This window comes from Macaca mulatta, chromosome 5 (genome assembly GCF_049350105.2).
Source record: "Macaca mulatta isolate MMU2019108-1 chromosome 5, T2T-MMU8v2.0, whole genome shotgun sequence".
NCBI classification, from domain to species: domain Eukaryota; kingdom Metazoa; phylum Chordata; class Mammalia; order Primates; family Cercopithecidae; genus Macaca; species Macaca mulatta.
The window spans coordinates 40,052,492-40,068,441 of record NC_133410.1 but is presented as its reverse complement, the minus strand read 5'-3'; the positions used below and the strand labels follow the sequence as shown (position 1 = coordinate 40,068,441).

At 44.1% G+C, this 15,950-nt stretch overlaps 1 protein-coding gene across 32 annotated transcripts in view; it reads left to right on the top strand.

The window, feature by feature from the left end:
* APBB2 (amyloid beta precursor protein binding family B member 2) overlaps window positions 1-14,552 on the top strand; it is a 408,181-nt gene extending 393,629 nt beyond the window's left edge. For 23 of the 32 annotated variants that reach the window (XM_078003304.1, XM_078003321.1, XM_078003307.1 and 20 more), the window contains 4 exons: window positions 883-966; window positions 3,111-3,226; window positions 4,814-4,993; window positions 10,601-14,552. In XM_078003304.1, coding sequence (XP_077859430.1) covers window positions 883-966; window positions 3,111-3,226; window positions 4,814-4,993; window positions 10,601-10,768 — 548 coding nt within the window. In that variant the 3' untranslated portion in view covers window positions 10,769-14,552. The remainder of the gene's footprint in view (window positions 1-882; window positions 967-3,110; window positions 3,227-4,813; window positions 4,994-10,600) is intronic. The other 9 variants (XM_015138249.3, XM_078003305.1, XM_078003317.1 and 6 more) reach the window with 1 other exon arrangement.
* The last annotated feature ends 1,398 nt before the right edge of the window (window positions 14,553-15,950 follow it).

The window sequence follows — 15,950 nt, the reverse complement described above, 5'->3', positions numbered from 1 at the left end:
ACCCCAGCTAGTTTAAAAACACGTGGGTTGGGCTGGTCTGAAGGTAGTGAGTTACCTCAATTGATGGTTCAGCCAGTTACAGATCAACCTCCTTGTCCTCCTCTTTCTCCCCTTCCCACTACTATACTTGACTAATCTTAAAAACAGAAAACATGGGCCAGGCGTGGTGGCTTATGCCTGTAATCCCAGCACTTTGGGAGGCTGAGGCGGGTGGATTGCCCTAGCTTAGGAGTTCGAGACCAGCCTCTGCAACACGGTGAAACCCCGTCTGTACCAAAATGCAAAAACTTAGCCGGGTGTGGCGGCGTGCACCTGTAGTCCCAGCTACTCAGGAGGCTGAGGCAGGAGAATTGCTAGAACCCAGCAATTCTCAGGTGATGAAGGTTGAAGGTGAAGGTTGCAGTGAGCCGAGACCGTACCACTGCACTCCAGCCTGGACAGCAGAACAAGACTCTGTCTCTAAAAAAAAAAGAAAAAGAAAACATAGTCGTTGAGTACTGAGGGAACTCAGTTATTTTCCTATGTCTCTGGTTGTGCCCTTTGAGATTGCATTTTCTGTGGGCATCAACCACACCTAATTAAATAGGACACCAAAAGCTGCTACGTAATATACATCAAAGAGACGGTAGCAGCTTTAACACAGAGATGCCACCTCCTGCTTTCAAATGCATTCCTGTCTTGAAAGTTGAACAGGATTTTGACAGAGCCCCACTATGTGGAGTAATGCTGCTCTTGTAGAATAGTTGCTACATTTCCATCCAGAAACATAGGGCGTTATGGCACAGGGGGTGTCCTGAGCATTCTGATGATGCAGAGCTACGGCTCTTGTGTACATGTGTGTTGGAACCACTGAGAAAGATGTGTTGCTTTTGTTCCCTACAGTAGATTTTCCAACACCAAAGACTGAGCTGGTCCAGAAGTTCCACGTGCAGTACCTGGGCATGCTACCTGTAGACAAACCAGTCGGTATGTGAAACGTTTATTGTCTTTCCACTTTGCAAGTGTGCGGGAGCTCACAGGAGGCGTTCGCCCTCCCTCCAAGGAGGGTGAGGTCGGCTGTTTACTCTCGTGCCTCGTCTTGAATCAAGCTGTCACCCTGTCACCTGCCAGAGAACATAAACGGTCCTGATCAAAAGATCAGTAGAGGGACAGGCCCTGCTGCTTTGACCTGCCATCCCCAGCGTACAGGACTTTAGCAATACAGACATGGATTTCTTGTGTACCCAGAAGTCTAGAGCTGTGTGAGCCAGGGCTGTGGAAGAGCTCTGCTGCTGTGAAACGAGGCCTCCATCTCTGAGGCCGGGGCACCTGCTTCGTGTCTTGTCAGCTGGCGGGCCAGGAGAGAGGGCTGCGGAGGCTTCATGCTGTCAAGGAGTGACACAGTAGTGGCACACACAGCATTCAGCTCACTTGCCGGTGGCAGAATGTAGTTGCTGGGCTATACCAAGCCAAAAGGAGACTGGGAGATGGAGCCTTCACCAGGGTTAAAAAAGGCTGTGGAGAAATCGCAAGCCGCATACACTGCCGGGGGGCTGTAAGATGGTGCAGCTGCTTTAGAAAACAGTCTGGCATTCTTCAGAAGGTGAAACATAGTTACCTTAGAACCAGCAGCTCAGTTCCTAGGCATAGACCCAAGAGAAATGAACAAAAACATGTATGCAAATGTTCACAGCAGAATTATTGATGAGAGTCAAAAAGCGAAACCACCCAAATGTCCTGACAAGTCCACTGACAGTTAGATAAATAACAGGCGATACTTCCATACAGTGGAGTTTTATTTGGTGATACAAAGGAGTGAAGGACTGAAGTGTGCTATAGCATGTATGGATGAAGCCTGAAAACATGCTGTGAGAGAAGTCAGTCCCAAAAGACTGCGTACTGTGTGATTCCGTTCATACGAAACGTCCCCAATAGGCAGATCTCTAGAGTCAGAAAGTAGGTAAGGGTTGCCTTGGGCTAGAGGCTGGGAGGGCGGGGGGAAATGGAGAATGACCCCTGCCAGGTACGGGGTTTCTCTTTGGGGTGATGAAATGTTCTCAAATTGATTACGGTAGGTCCAGCATGGTGGCTCACACCTGTAATCTCAGCACGTTGGGAAGCCAGGGCAGGTGGATTGCTTAAAGTTCAAGACCAGCCCAGGCAACATGGCAAAGCCTCATCTCTACAAAAAAAAAAAAAAAAAAAATTAAACAATTAGCTGGGCATGGTGGCATGTACCTGTACTCCCAGCTACTCCGGAGGCTGAGGTGGGAAGATCACCTGAGCCTGGGAGGTCAAGGCTGCAGCGAGCCGTGATCATACCACTGCACTCCAGCCTGGGTGACAGAGCGACACCCTGTCTCAAAAAAAAATTGATGATGGCGATGGTTGCACTCTGTGAATGTACTAAAATCCACTGGATTGTACACATTACATGAGTGAATTGCGTGTGAATGATACCTCCAGAAAGTTGTCACTCCCACCCCTATCCCCCAGAAAAACTGGGAGCAGCCGGCAAAAGGGCCCCTCTGAAGCGGGGGATCCACTGTAAAGGAGCCGAGAGATGGCGAGGGTGGGGAGAGGCTGAAGGGCCATGTTCTGCTTATATAGCCAGCGTGTCAGCACCAGGTGCCCGGAGCTTCTCCTGACTCTCCTTTCCTACTGAAAAGGCTGGTCTTTCTGTCTTTCTGTCTTTCTTTCTTTCCTTTCTTTTTTTTTTTTTTTTTTTTTTTTTTTTTTGACAGAGTCTCACTCATTTGCCCAGGCTGGAGTGCAGTGGTGCGATCTCAGCTCACTGCAACCTCCGCCTCCTGGGTTCAAGCAATCATGTCCGGCTAATTTTTGTATTTTTAGTAGAGACAGGGTTTCACTGTGTTGGCTAGGCTGGTCTCAAACTCCTGACCTCGAATGATCCTTCCTCAGCCTCCCAAAGGGCTGAGATTACAGGCACGAGCCACTACGCCCAGCCAAAAGCTGGTATTTCATTCCTGTTGCGCAAACATGAGAATGAAGTGTCCTGGCTTTTATTAAAAAAGATCAGTCTGGGTGTAGCTATTATTGGTGATTTGGGCCCACATTTGAATGTGGTAAGTGGCTTTAGGACACTTTAAATTATCCTTTTCTGTCCCCAGGAATGGACATTCTGAATAGTGCCATAGAAAATCTCATGACCTCATCCAACAAGGAGGATTGGCTGTCAGTGAACATGAATGTGGCCGATGCCACTGTGACTGTCATCAGTGAAAAGGTGAGAAGGAATCTTCGATGGCATTGGCATGTCTGGGTTACAGTGAGTATAAGATACAGTGGTTTTCTGTGGAACTTAGGAACATAGTCAAGGCTGGAGTTGTGCGTCCTTGATTAAGATGGCCTGCATTTGAAAGATTTGGCCCTTTGTCTGGGTCTAAATCTGTGCGTACCTCTATTTTCCTGTGGTCTGAGAAACTTCTTTTCTGGTGCTCCTGATTCTGTCTTCCTCATGTGCCCCGGAGACAAGTTGTTTGCTAGAGGTGACAGTGTGAGGCTAGCCGTCGCTCACTCTCAGGGCGCCCGTGTTGCCTGGGCTGTGTGATCTGGGGCTGGGAAGCAGAAGATGCTTCCATTCGGGAGAGCCCTGTGACTCTCTCGGTAGCAGAAGGAGCTACTGGCTGTCTTGAGAGAGGCCACATTAGCCTCAGCCCAAATTATCCCAGTTTTGTGGTTGAAAAAATTGAAGCATAGAGAGGCTCAGTCATTTGCCCAGCGTCACACAGTTGGAAGCAATGGGATCAGGACTCAAATCCAGGCAGCCTGGCCCAGACTCGAGCCTACTTTTCTATTCTGCCTCTGTGAGCACCTGCCATGGAAAGACCACCAGTCATCAGCCTGCTCCACGGCCGCCCGGTTCACCCTGGAGAGAGGAGCAGGGTGCGCGTTGCCTGCCTCCAGCTGGCATGCTGAGCTCTCCTCCGCTCTTCAAGCAGGTCCCGCCCTTCCCCACCCCAGCGTCATCACAAGCACTGCACCCTCCATGCTCCACCCTCTGCCTACCTGACCCTTACCCAGATCTCCACCACAGCCTCCTTCCTCCTGAGAAAACTTCCCAACCTCTCACACTAGCGTACTTTGCTCATTAAACACTCCCAAGGCACCAGAGTGAATATTTAATAAGTCAAGATGTTAATGATCCAAAAGTCAACATTTTGGATGTGTTTATTAATTCAGAACTTGCATATGGTTCTTGCAAAGGATGTAGTGTTCATCCCTATAAGAAAGAATTCTGAACATTTCTTTAGCTGCCTCATATGGATCCCAGATGGACACCAGTTTGCCAGAAAGAAAAGAAAAAAACAATATGACAACTTTTTGTTGATTTGGCAGCTTTTTGTTTTATATGGTTTTAGATGGAAATGTGATTCAATGTGTTGTTTAGTTTGGGTAAGAATCACTGGACGAAGAAAGACACCGTGAATCCCTTTTTTCTGGTGCTCTGGGGGTTTACTTGGGCAAATGGGTTTTGGGCCACCGGGTGTCCTGTATTGGGCTAGATGTAACAAGTGTAGACGGCATTGCTCCTCCTGACAGTGAACTCACAGCCACATGCAATAATGGAGAATGGGACGCACATCACAGCCCATGACAGCAGTGCAGTTCAGAGCAAACATGACCTCCGGAACAGGGTAGCCACACAGTGATGGCCTCTTCAGACGTTTGGCAAGGTTCCGCTTTTTGAGAAAAACACAGGTCCTTTCTGAATTGGCCTGGCTATACTTTCTGAATGCCAGTTCCTATGTGCTGCCACTCTAAGCCTGATCCTGGCACCTCCTGATTGGATGCCGCATAATGTCTCCTGCAGAATGAAGAGGAAGTCTTAGTGGAATGTCGTGTGCGATTCCTGTCCTTCATGGGTGTCGGGAAGGATGTCCACACATTTGCCTTCATCATGGACACGGGGAACCAGCGCTTTGAGTGCCACGTTTTCTGGTGCGAGCCTAATGCTGGTAACGTGTCTGAGGCCGTGCAGGCCGCCTGCATGGTGAGTAATCCCAGTACGGGCTGTTGAGCCCTCCCGCCTCTGCTCATCTCTAATATGCCATGCATTAGAGCAGAATCACTCACGGAAATGGAAAAAACCCTATCCCTAAAGTAATGCTTTACTTTATAACGCTGTCATTCCTAGGGCCAGAATCAGTTATGAGAAACAGATTACATCTCAAAAGGCCAGGACTCCTGGAAGAAGTGGGCCAGATAGAGGCTCCAACGAGCTTCACAACCACCAGCTTGACGACTGTCAATCCTTGATCCCAGATCAATTTCATATGTGAAATGTTGGTCATGCATGAGTTGGTACTGTTTGGATTCAATTCAGCACTTTAAAAATCGATACATTGAATGACTTTTATTTCCAGTGATTGGTTTCTGTACACTGTTCTTATACATTTTATTTATATCCATTAACTCAGTTAGGTAGTTGTTAGTTCTGTTTTATTTATGAGAAAATAGAGAGAAAAGTTAGAGAATGGGCCCCAGGGCTTGTCGGTGACAGAGCCGAGCCTGGATTCAGCCCCAAGTCTGCCAGGTGACAAAGCCAGGACTCTTTACACCACATGGATACTTGGAAACAAACAAGAACACCTCATTATTCCTCCATCATATGTCCTTTGTGCCCCTCTTATGCCAGACACTGCAAATAAAAATGAGGGAACTGGGCTGGGTGCAGTGGCTCACGCCTGTAATCCCAGCACTTTGGGAGGCTGAGGCAGGCAGATCACTTGAGGTCAGAAGTTCGAGACCAACCTGACCAAATGTAGAAGCCCCGTCTCTACTAAAAATACAAAATTAGCCAGCATGGTGGTGCATCCCTGTAATCCCAGCTACTCAGGAGGCTGAGGCAGGAGAATCACTTGAACCTGGGAGACAGAGGCTGCAGTGAGCCGAGATCACGCCATTGTACTCCAGCCTAGGCAACAAGAGGGAAACCCATCTCAGAAAAAAATGAGGGTGCTGTATGAGTGTGGGCACCAGAGCCTATGGGCAGGTGTGTTCTAGCAGCAGGTTGGGTGCTGGGCCCGAGTGGAAGGAGGTGCAGTCCGGATCATGGTGGGCTTAGGATGGTGTGTGGAGGCCTGATTTTCTTCAGCAGGGATCGCTAAACTGGGGATTGAATTGATTGTATTTAGATTTTATTATTTATTTATTTATTGAGATGAAGTTTTGCTCTTGTTGCCCAGGCTAAAGTGCAGTGGCACGATCTAAGCTCACTGCAACCTGCGCCTCCCGGGTTCAAGTGATTCTCCTGCCCCAGCCTCCCAAGTAGCTGGGAAGACACGTGCCCACCACCACACCCGACTAATTTTTTATATTTTTAGTAGAGACAGGGCTTCACCATGTTGGCCAGGCTGGTCTCAAACTCCTGACCTCAGGTGATCCACCCATCTCAGCCTCCCAAAGTGCTGGGATTACAGGTGTGAGCCACCACACCCACCCATTAATTATTTACCGCACCCATTAATTATTACCACACCCAGTAATTATTTAGATTAATAATTAATCTAAATTAATAAATTTAGATTTTAGAAGAGTATCCAGCAAAAAAAAGAAGACGACAAAGTAAAGGATAGGTTGGAGGAACAAGGCTGAGGTGGCGATCAGGCAGGAGGCCAGTTACCTTCTGCAGGTGGGAGAGGAGGAGTGTGCACGCCAGGAGAGCAGCGTTGGGAACAAACAGGAGCAGAGGCTTTGAGAGGCGCCGAGCTGCCTGGTTGGGGGAGAACTGCTGCATGTGAAGCCCTGTGCTTCATTTAATTCAGCCTCACACTTGCGGGCTGGAATCTGGGGCGTTCAGCCTGACTGAGATACAATCCTTGCATTGTAGAGCTCAGGTTTAGTGGGCAAGACACAGAAACCCAAACTCTGTTACAGTGTAGAAAGTGCTGTAAATAAAAGTATGAGGATCTTCACTTTCAGCCTGTGCCACATGCCTGTAGTCCCAGCTTCTGAGGAGGCTAAGGTGGGAGCATGGCTCAAACCCAGGAGATCGAGGCTGCAGTGAGCTGTGATGGCACCACTGCAGTCCAGCCTGGGTGACAGAACGTGACCCTGTCTCAAAAAAATAAACAAGAAAAATAAGTATGAGACTGTGCTAGATTGAGAAGTAACTGGGAAGAAAAAGACGTGGAGGCCCTAAAAGCAGATAACTTACAAAGTTTGCCAGTGAGGGGGAGCTTGAAGGGCGGGTAGCATTGGAGGGTTTGGTCATGTGTTTATTTCAGGACAGGAGAGGCCTGCCCCTCCCCGCTTTTTTTTTTAAGAGATGGAGTCTTGCTGTATTCCCCAGATTGGTCTTGAACTCCTCCCTGGAACGACAGGGGAGCACCACCATGCCCAGGTTTTCTTTTGTGGAAAATGGTGGTAGATAAAGAACCGAGGAGGTTGGGTGCAGTAACTCACTCCTGTAATCCCAATACTTTGGGAGACTGAGGTGGGCGGATCACTTGAGGTCAGGAGGTTGAGACCAGACTGGCCAACATGGTGAAACCCGTCTCTACCAAAAAATACAAAAATTAGCCGGGTGTGGTGGCATGCACCTGTCGACTCAGTTACTCAGGGAGGCTGAGGTGGGCGGATTGCTTGAACCTGGGGGCAGAGGTTGCAGTGAGCTGAGGTTGCACTACTGCACCTCAGCCTGGGTGAAAAAGTGAGACCCTGTCTCAAAAAAAAAAAAAAAAAAAAAGCCACGTATAGGGACTTCACTTCTGAATTAGTTAGAGGCCTTTTACTTTGCAAGGATAGTCCAGAAGATGCTGAGAACCAAGAATGGGTGGAGCTTAGGGAAGGGAAGGGAGTTCTCTAACCGCCCCCAACTCCCCCATACAGCATATTGTGAGGTTACGAATGAAGGGAAAGTTTGCATCTGTAATTCCAGCTACTCGGGAGGCTGAGGTGAGAGGACCCCTTGAGCCCACGAGTTCAGGTCCAGCCTGGGCAACATAGAACGGCCCTATGTCTAACAAAAATGTTAAAAGGATGAGGTGGGAGAGCAGATGGCAAAGGTGGGGCACAGAAAAGAGCCACTTGACCTTTATCATTTGAAACAGAGCAAGAAGGAGGGAGAAGGGAAGGCTGGCGTTAGACGCTTGTTATCTGGTGTCACACTTACACCATCCTCTGTGAGAGTGGCTAACTTCCCCCAAGAACTGTGGGGCCAGGATTCTAACTCAGACACCCTGAATATGCAGGAGCAGGGCTGGGGTTCAGGGGAGCAGGGACAGTAGAGGAGTCAGGTGAACCCGCTGACCAGGTGCAAGGAGTTGATGAGATAAAGGAGATCTGTGAAGAAAATAGAAAATGGGAGATTTCAGCCCAGTGAAAATGGATGACGACTATTTTGGTATTTTATGAAGTTGCAACAGATCATAGCAGATGGTTTTAGTCATAAAATGAATGGCTTTCAGACTTAATTATACGTTTTAAGTGATAACGACAATGAGCTTTATCTCTTGGCTACAGCTGGTTTTCTGATTCTCAGATTCATTTTCCCTCTTGGAAACAACTTTTACTCATTTGCTTCCTATTTTAATTGTATCACTGCAACGAGTGGACCCAGCTCAGCCAATCTAGTGTAAGGCATACTAGTAAAATCAAACCGTTCTTCCCTCCCGCCCGCTCTGAATCCAGTGTTTCTGGCTCAGGGGCTTTCTTCTTGGTTCAAATCTGCATGATTCTCCATGTGAAAGATCCATATGTGAATTTATACCATGTGAATATCTATTGACACAAACATTCTTTTGAATCTACTTAATTTTTAGGCATATTTTACAGCTGTGTGGTATAGGCCCAACAGAAGACATTTTGGCAAAATTTAGAATAGAACAGAGAGGGATCCTTTATGAAATCCAACACTTAGGTGCGGCTTTGATTCACGCTGCATGTGTGTGACTACGGTTTGAAATTCCAAGTCCAGAGTCCCAGGTTGCCATGTATAAATCCGTGCTGTAGATGTGTGTGGTTTGAGTTGTGATGTGAGCCTAGTAAGATATCTTACACAGAGGAGACATGTAATCAATCATCATTTTTCATATGATTGATTTGAAAGGGGTTGTTTTGTGGCCTAAAAGGTATGATAGAACACTGCACCATATCCTTCCCCCAGAGTCTTGCTTCTTACAGGGACATCAGCCTGTTCCATTACTAAAGAGCTTGTTAATATTTAAGTTGATTTTTTTAAAAAAGCCATGGAATGACAGTCCTGCCTTGGTATATACATAGGGGATTGGTTCTAGGACCTCTGAGTATACCAGAATCCTGCATATTCAGGTCCTGCAGAACCCACGCAGAGGGAAAGTCTGCCCTGTGAATAATTGGGTTTTGCAAACCAGGAATACTATTTTCAATCTGTGTTTGGTTGAAAAAAATCCTCATATAAGTGGACCTGCACAGTTCAAACTCTGTTGTTCAAAGATCAGCTGTATTGTATTTTCATTATTTGTTTATTTTGAGACAGGGTTCTCTCCGTTGCCCAGGCTAGAGAGAAGTGGCCACACTCACAGCTCACTGCAGCTTTGACCTCCCAGGCTGAAGCAGTCCTCCCACCTCAGCCTCCCAAGTAGCTGGAACCACAGGCGTGTGCCACCACACCTGGCTAATTTTTGTATTTTCTGTAGAGACAGGGTTTCACCATGTCCCCTGGGCTGGTCTCAAACTCCTGGGCCCAAGTGATCCGCCTCCCTTGGCCTCCCCAAGTGCTGGGATTACAGGAGTGAAACACCATGACTGGCCAGGTCAACTGTATTTTTAAATGTTTGGATGACAAAAAAAAATTTTTTTGATAACTTTTAACTTTTTATCTAATCTTAAAGAATTACTTACCTTCCCATTATGCAAAACCAGGTGGACTACATTGTTATATTTCTGAAGAACAGGAATTATCCCTTGTGCCAGTGCTAATGGATTTTTAAAAATTAATCCATAAAAATTTAGACTTGTATGTAAAATGTATCCTGAAATCTTAATACCTCATCTTTTTAATTAAAACAGGAAATAGGGAAGGAAACAAACGTTTTTGAATGCCCTCTGTGTTGGTAGACCTATTTCAGGCGTTCCTCAAGCACTATCAGCATTCCTCATTTAATCATAACACCCTCTCTAAACAGTGCCTTCTTCAGCCATTTTACAGTTGAAGAAACTGAGGCTCAGAGAGATTTAATAATTTGCCTGGGGTTCACAAGTGATAGACCTTAGATTCAAACCATGTCCTTTCTACTGTGCTGTCAGTGCGCCATGAGTACCCACCTAGATCTGCATGTCTCTGATGAAAAGTGTAACACACTCTCTCCCAATGCTTTCTGGTTTCATTAGCTCATTGACTGTGAGGTGTATTTGCTGCGGACTGTCAATATAGAGGACACCTGGAGGGTGGAAATGGATGGAAGGAAAGGGTGGCAAAAGCCAAAACCCCTTTGTTGAGCCTAATATTTTAGAAGAATTTAAAGCACTCACATATAGAAAAAAATAACTCTTGGATTTATGTTTAGGAACTAGGTCATTAACCTTTGGGAGTCAATGTATGGGACTTAAAGTCATATTAAAGAAGAAGAAATAATATGTCATTAATTACCTTAAAACACGTTTTGTTTTATTTCAGTTACGATATCAGAAGTGCTTGGTAGCCAGGCCGCCTTCTCAGAAAGTTCGACCACCTCCACCGCCAGCAGACTCAGTGACCAGAAGAGTCACAACCAATGTAAAACGAGGGGTCTTATCCCTCATTGACACTTTGAAACAGAAACGCCCTGTCACCGAAATGCCATAGCTGCACATGGGAAAAGACTCGGCTATTTACCTGAAAATTGACTAGCTACACTAAAGAAAATGAACTCTGCCATCTGACCTTCCATCCAGTTGCTGATGCTTTGTCTTCAGAGAATTTACCCTTAACCAAGCAGTGTTAGACAAGCATGTTCTCTCGTCTTGCCACCATCATGTGATATGAAAAGAAGCATGAATAATTTTTTTTGCTGTAAGTTACATCATGCGCAGTGGAAGGTCTTTTTCTTATTGTAAATATTGTGAACATTACTTAACTTCACACATACAGAGAGAAGAATGTGGCCACACCCCTCCTAGTGAACTAATGCTGCGTCCTTGGATTGAATGATGCGTGAGTTAGTTTCACTGTCTTCTTGGCTGGATCTGTCACAAGCAACATTTAAGTCCTACTGCACTTTGCCCTGTTATCCACATTGGAGTAGGCACTGCATAGCAGATACCATTGAATTGCTGTAAAAATAGGATGGCGAGTTTGTGTTTTAATTTTTCATAAAATTGAACCTGTTGGTTGACAAAATTGGCTGTTGGCATCAGTATAGAAACCAACTGGCAGCTTTCCTTGACAAGCTCTTTGACACATGGATACCATTTCATGTCTACAGCTGTTTGTGGGATGTTGGAAAAAGTGAAACTTCAAAATTGATGAAAAACTAAATTTGAGGAATTAAAATCGAACAAAACATAGCTTTTCTTTTCAGATGGTTTTCAAACTGATTATTTTTAAAAGAGATTAATAAAATCATAATGCATTTTGGGTGGGACATATTTCAAACTTCTGCCTTATATTGTACGGTGCAGCTAGAGAATTATAGTTCACTATGGCCATTCTCTACATAAACATTAAGATGAAATACTCCTCATCAGCCTTTCATCCTTAGTTTGAGAACTAGCTGATATGCAATTTGAAGTTGAGGAAATATCATTGATATTTCCATCATGCACAATTATTTTCGATTTCTACCACCATGTTATTTTTGCTAGTCCATGTGCTAGAGGTAAAGGTTCTGCTGGAATTCTGCATCCAGCTCAGTCCCCCTCTGATGCTTTTTGCCCAGAAAGCTGTCTGTCCATCATTTATTGTCCATGGCAACAAATTACATTAGGTTGAACCTTTCCTTGAATTTATGTATTTAATATTAGAATTTGTTGGACTCAACTAGATACATTTTTAAATTTATATTTTTTCCATTTTTACTTTGAAGATTTGAAATTTTCATATCTGAGCAAAGTCTACATAGAAATAATGGACTATTTAACAAGTTTCCCAAAAATAGCATTTTCCTGCTCCTTTTTATGTAGATGAGAAACTTAGCTGTAAAGACATACAGATTTAGACTCTTGTTGACATTGTCGTTTTAAAAGGAAGTTGCTAAGGCGATCAATCTCAATATTAGTCTTGTTTACTTCTTTTTAATGTTAAAATTAACATTTACAACATCCAATTATAAAAGTAATGCTTTATGTTTATGCACTGCTATGTACTTGTCTAAATGATTTCCACATTCTTATCACATTTGAGCCTTACAAGGTAGAGAAGGTACTAATACACTTTAGAAGTAAAAATATGAAGTACCAGGAGGCTAAACCCACTGGCCTAAGATCTCACCAAAGTTCATGAGATAACCAGGACTAGGACCCACGGCTCCCGACGCCCATACTTGCTGTGTTATGCTGCCTCCATATCTGTCAGGAAGAGCCTTTCCAGAACGACTCGGCATATACTAAGAAGAGCAGGTATGGAAAGATCTATTGTCAGGCAATCTTAGAATTCCCTATATGAGTGGGAGAAAGATGTCCAAATTCCTTACGCAGTGGTATTAATGATGATGCCATTGCCTTCTCTAAGTCCAGGACTGTTTTCCTACAGTGTGCCTCAAACGTGTGGTAGAGGACAGGATTCTACATTCACAGCCTGTTCCATCTACGAGCTTTTCCAGATGCTACTTGTGGTAGAGACATTCCTAACTCATGGTACTTAGCCACCAGAGATCATGATGGAATGAGTGGGTGGCTTTTCTACCAGCCATTCCTTCAGAATTCATGAGGGGTGGGGGGCAGGGGGACTGGAATTGTCTTAGCACCCTAATGTTATGACAAAACTATGCTACTTTAGAAATGCAATCTACTTTTCACCAATTGGATCTGAAGTAACCAATGACATCATAAGAAATCACTGCATTAAGAAAATTCTTGCCGTGCCCTTTGAAAAGCTGTTCAGAAATCATTTACAGTGATCTTTCATCATGGTCTCTGTAGTGAAACGTTTTAGTGTGATAAATTTCAAAATTCTAAACAAATTACCCACTTTTATATTGGAAATCTCTACCAGAACCCCCTCTTCATTTTTTAAGGCATACATTTGCTTGTTTTCAAGATCAAGAATTCTGAGCTAGCTTTAAGTAGCAAACTGATTTATATATGCAATTATAGGATGCATTAAGATGAATGATAGCCTTTACATAACATATTGAAAACTTTACTGCAGATGTTTTGTTTTGAAAATGGCATTGTATGGTAAATGCAAATTAATTTTGTAAAATTATGTTAAACAGTATGTTCAGACACTTTCTGCCATGGCCAAAAAGTATGTATGAAAGTATGTGTGTATTTGTCTGTGAAAGGATGCCAATGTTTTACCTGATATCTTAGTGACACTTCAGTTATCTATCTATGCATTCTTTAGATCTGTGATTCGGTAAACAGGCAGCCATGTTCACGATGCCTTGTATGTCTTACCATATTTTTAATTAACCTGTTAAATACAGCTTAAAATATTTTTATTTTATTTATTCTATTTTTACTGAAATATACTGCATTATTGTGTTAATGTATTATCTTTCCTGGATATTATCTCCTAGTATATCCAGATCTAAGTAATCTCAGTGAACTATACATTGCCTAAAAAGTGGTTTTGTAATGATTTATAGTCACATTTCTATTGGGATATGTAGAAGAAAAGGCAAAATGCTTAAAGTTCCTTTTATTTTTTAAAAGCAGCTAGATAGACACAGACTTGCCACCTCATACATCTGCTCCTTCGCAGTGTCAAGGGGAATGACTAGCCAACACGCCTATGGCTAAAAACTTTCCTTTGCAGACTAAAGCACTGCTTGGTGCTTCGTTTTTCTACCCTTCACAACATGTGTGATTTCACCTAAGAGATATATACATGTCCACATGCCCTTTGTTTCCACCTGGATATAAGATCACTCATAGCTAATTAGGACCATTGTTTTTTGTTCGTCTGTCTTGTTGCATGAAGGGACACTAGACCCATTTCCATTAAAATAAGTTCTTGGTGATAAACTGTGGCACTGCTACTTCTTTTTAAATCCACTTTATGATTTCAAGATGGACACTTGTAAGATGACTTGACACAAGGCCATTGCCTGGAAGCCCCAGAACTTTCATGGCCTGTTCATGTCCCAGGCATTGCAACACAAACTCAAGATTTCGCCACAACATGACAAGCACTTTCCTAACTGATATTAGCACAATTTAACTAACAAGCCCCTTCGCTCTCTAGTTGGCCAGGCTTAACCTAATACACATCTAACGTGTGCCGCATGGCCAGTAGAAAGTTTAATTTCAGCTTCAGGGCAAAGATACCCACTCACACCGTGTCAATTGTGAGCAGTAGTCCCTGGCCTCCGGAGCAGCTTGCTTCCCCTGAAAACGCTTTGTTTTCCTTTACGCCCCTTTTCCTGTTGACCACTTTTACACATTTAAATGTAATTTGTTGTGAGAATAAATTTAGCTGCATAAAACGTTTGGCTCATTTATCTGGCATCTTAGTCACATATACAAGGAATAGAAATAGAAATTTAGTGTCTCTAGTTATTTTTAAATTATTCTTACCTCACACTTCTTAGAAATCACTTTAGTAAGGGCGGGCATGGTGGCTCACGCCTGTAATCCCAGCACTTTGGGAGGCCGAGGCGGGTGGATCACGAGGTCAGGAGGTTGAGACCATGCTGGCTAACACGGTGAAACCCCGTCTCTACTAAAAATACAAAAAAATTAGCTGGGCGAGGTGGCGGGCGCCTGTAGTCCCAGCTACTTGGGAGGCTGAGGCAGGAGAATGGCGTGAACTCGGGAGGCGGAGCTTGCAGTGGGCAGAGATCATGCCACTGCACTCCAGCCTGGGGGACAGAGCGAGACTCCGTCTCAAAAAAAAAAAAAAAAAAAGAAAAGAAAAGAAATCACTTTAGTAACGGAGCATTTTGCTTTGATTAGTTACTACATATTTCTGCCTGGTAAGAACTAGGAAGTAACTTTAAATTTTGAGGAATTACCCCATGCTTATTTGGTGATCAGGAAGGCCAGCTGGCCTTCTGGACACAGAAGCCTATTTAGTCACCAACTTGAGTCTTTTGTAAGCGGTCTTTCTAGGATTGTGATATTTCAGCACAAAGAAGTTTATCACTTCCTTTAAGAACCTGACTTCAAAGAATAAAGAATAGAAGTGTACACACACTGGCCAGGCACAGTGGCTCACGCCTGTAATCCCAACACTTTGAGAGGCCAAGGTGGGTGGATCACAAGGCCAGGAGATCAAGACCATCCTGACTAACACAGTAAAACCCCGTCTCTACTGAAAAATACAAAAAAATTAGCCAGGCGAGGTGGCGGGTGCCTGTAGTCCCAGCTACTCGGGAGGCTGAGGCAGGAGAATGGCCTGAACCCAGGAGGCGGAGCTTACAGTGAGCCGAGATGGTGCCACTGCACTCCAGCCTGGGCAACAGAGTGAGACTCCGTCTCAAAAAAAAAAAAAAAGAAATGTACACACACTAAATCCAAAATCAAAGGTAACTAGAAAAATCAGTTGAATCTGATTTAGCTTAACTGTTAGGCACAGGAAGGCAGATAAATAGAATTTAAAGTATGTCCCCGCTTTTTGTTCATCTTGCGCTTCCCCAGTGGTTTCTCTCTAGGCAGTAAAAAAGAATAAAATTTCATTACAGTTTCAAGCATTGTATGGTGGTAAATAATTTCAGATTAAAAATATAAATTTGCTATTGGAGTATCTGAATACCAGTAATTTCATTATTTATAATTTTGCAGCACTTTAAAGTCTAAGAATGTAAAATGCCAAGTGAAATGTGTCAGTGTAATCAATATTCTCCTTCATTAGAATTCTCTCATATTGCTTTTTTTTTTTTTCC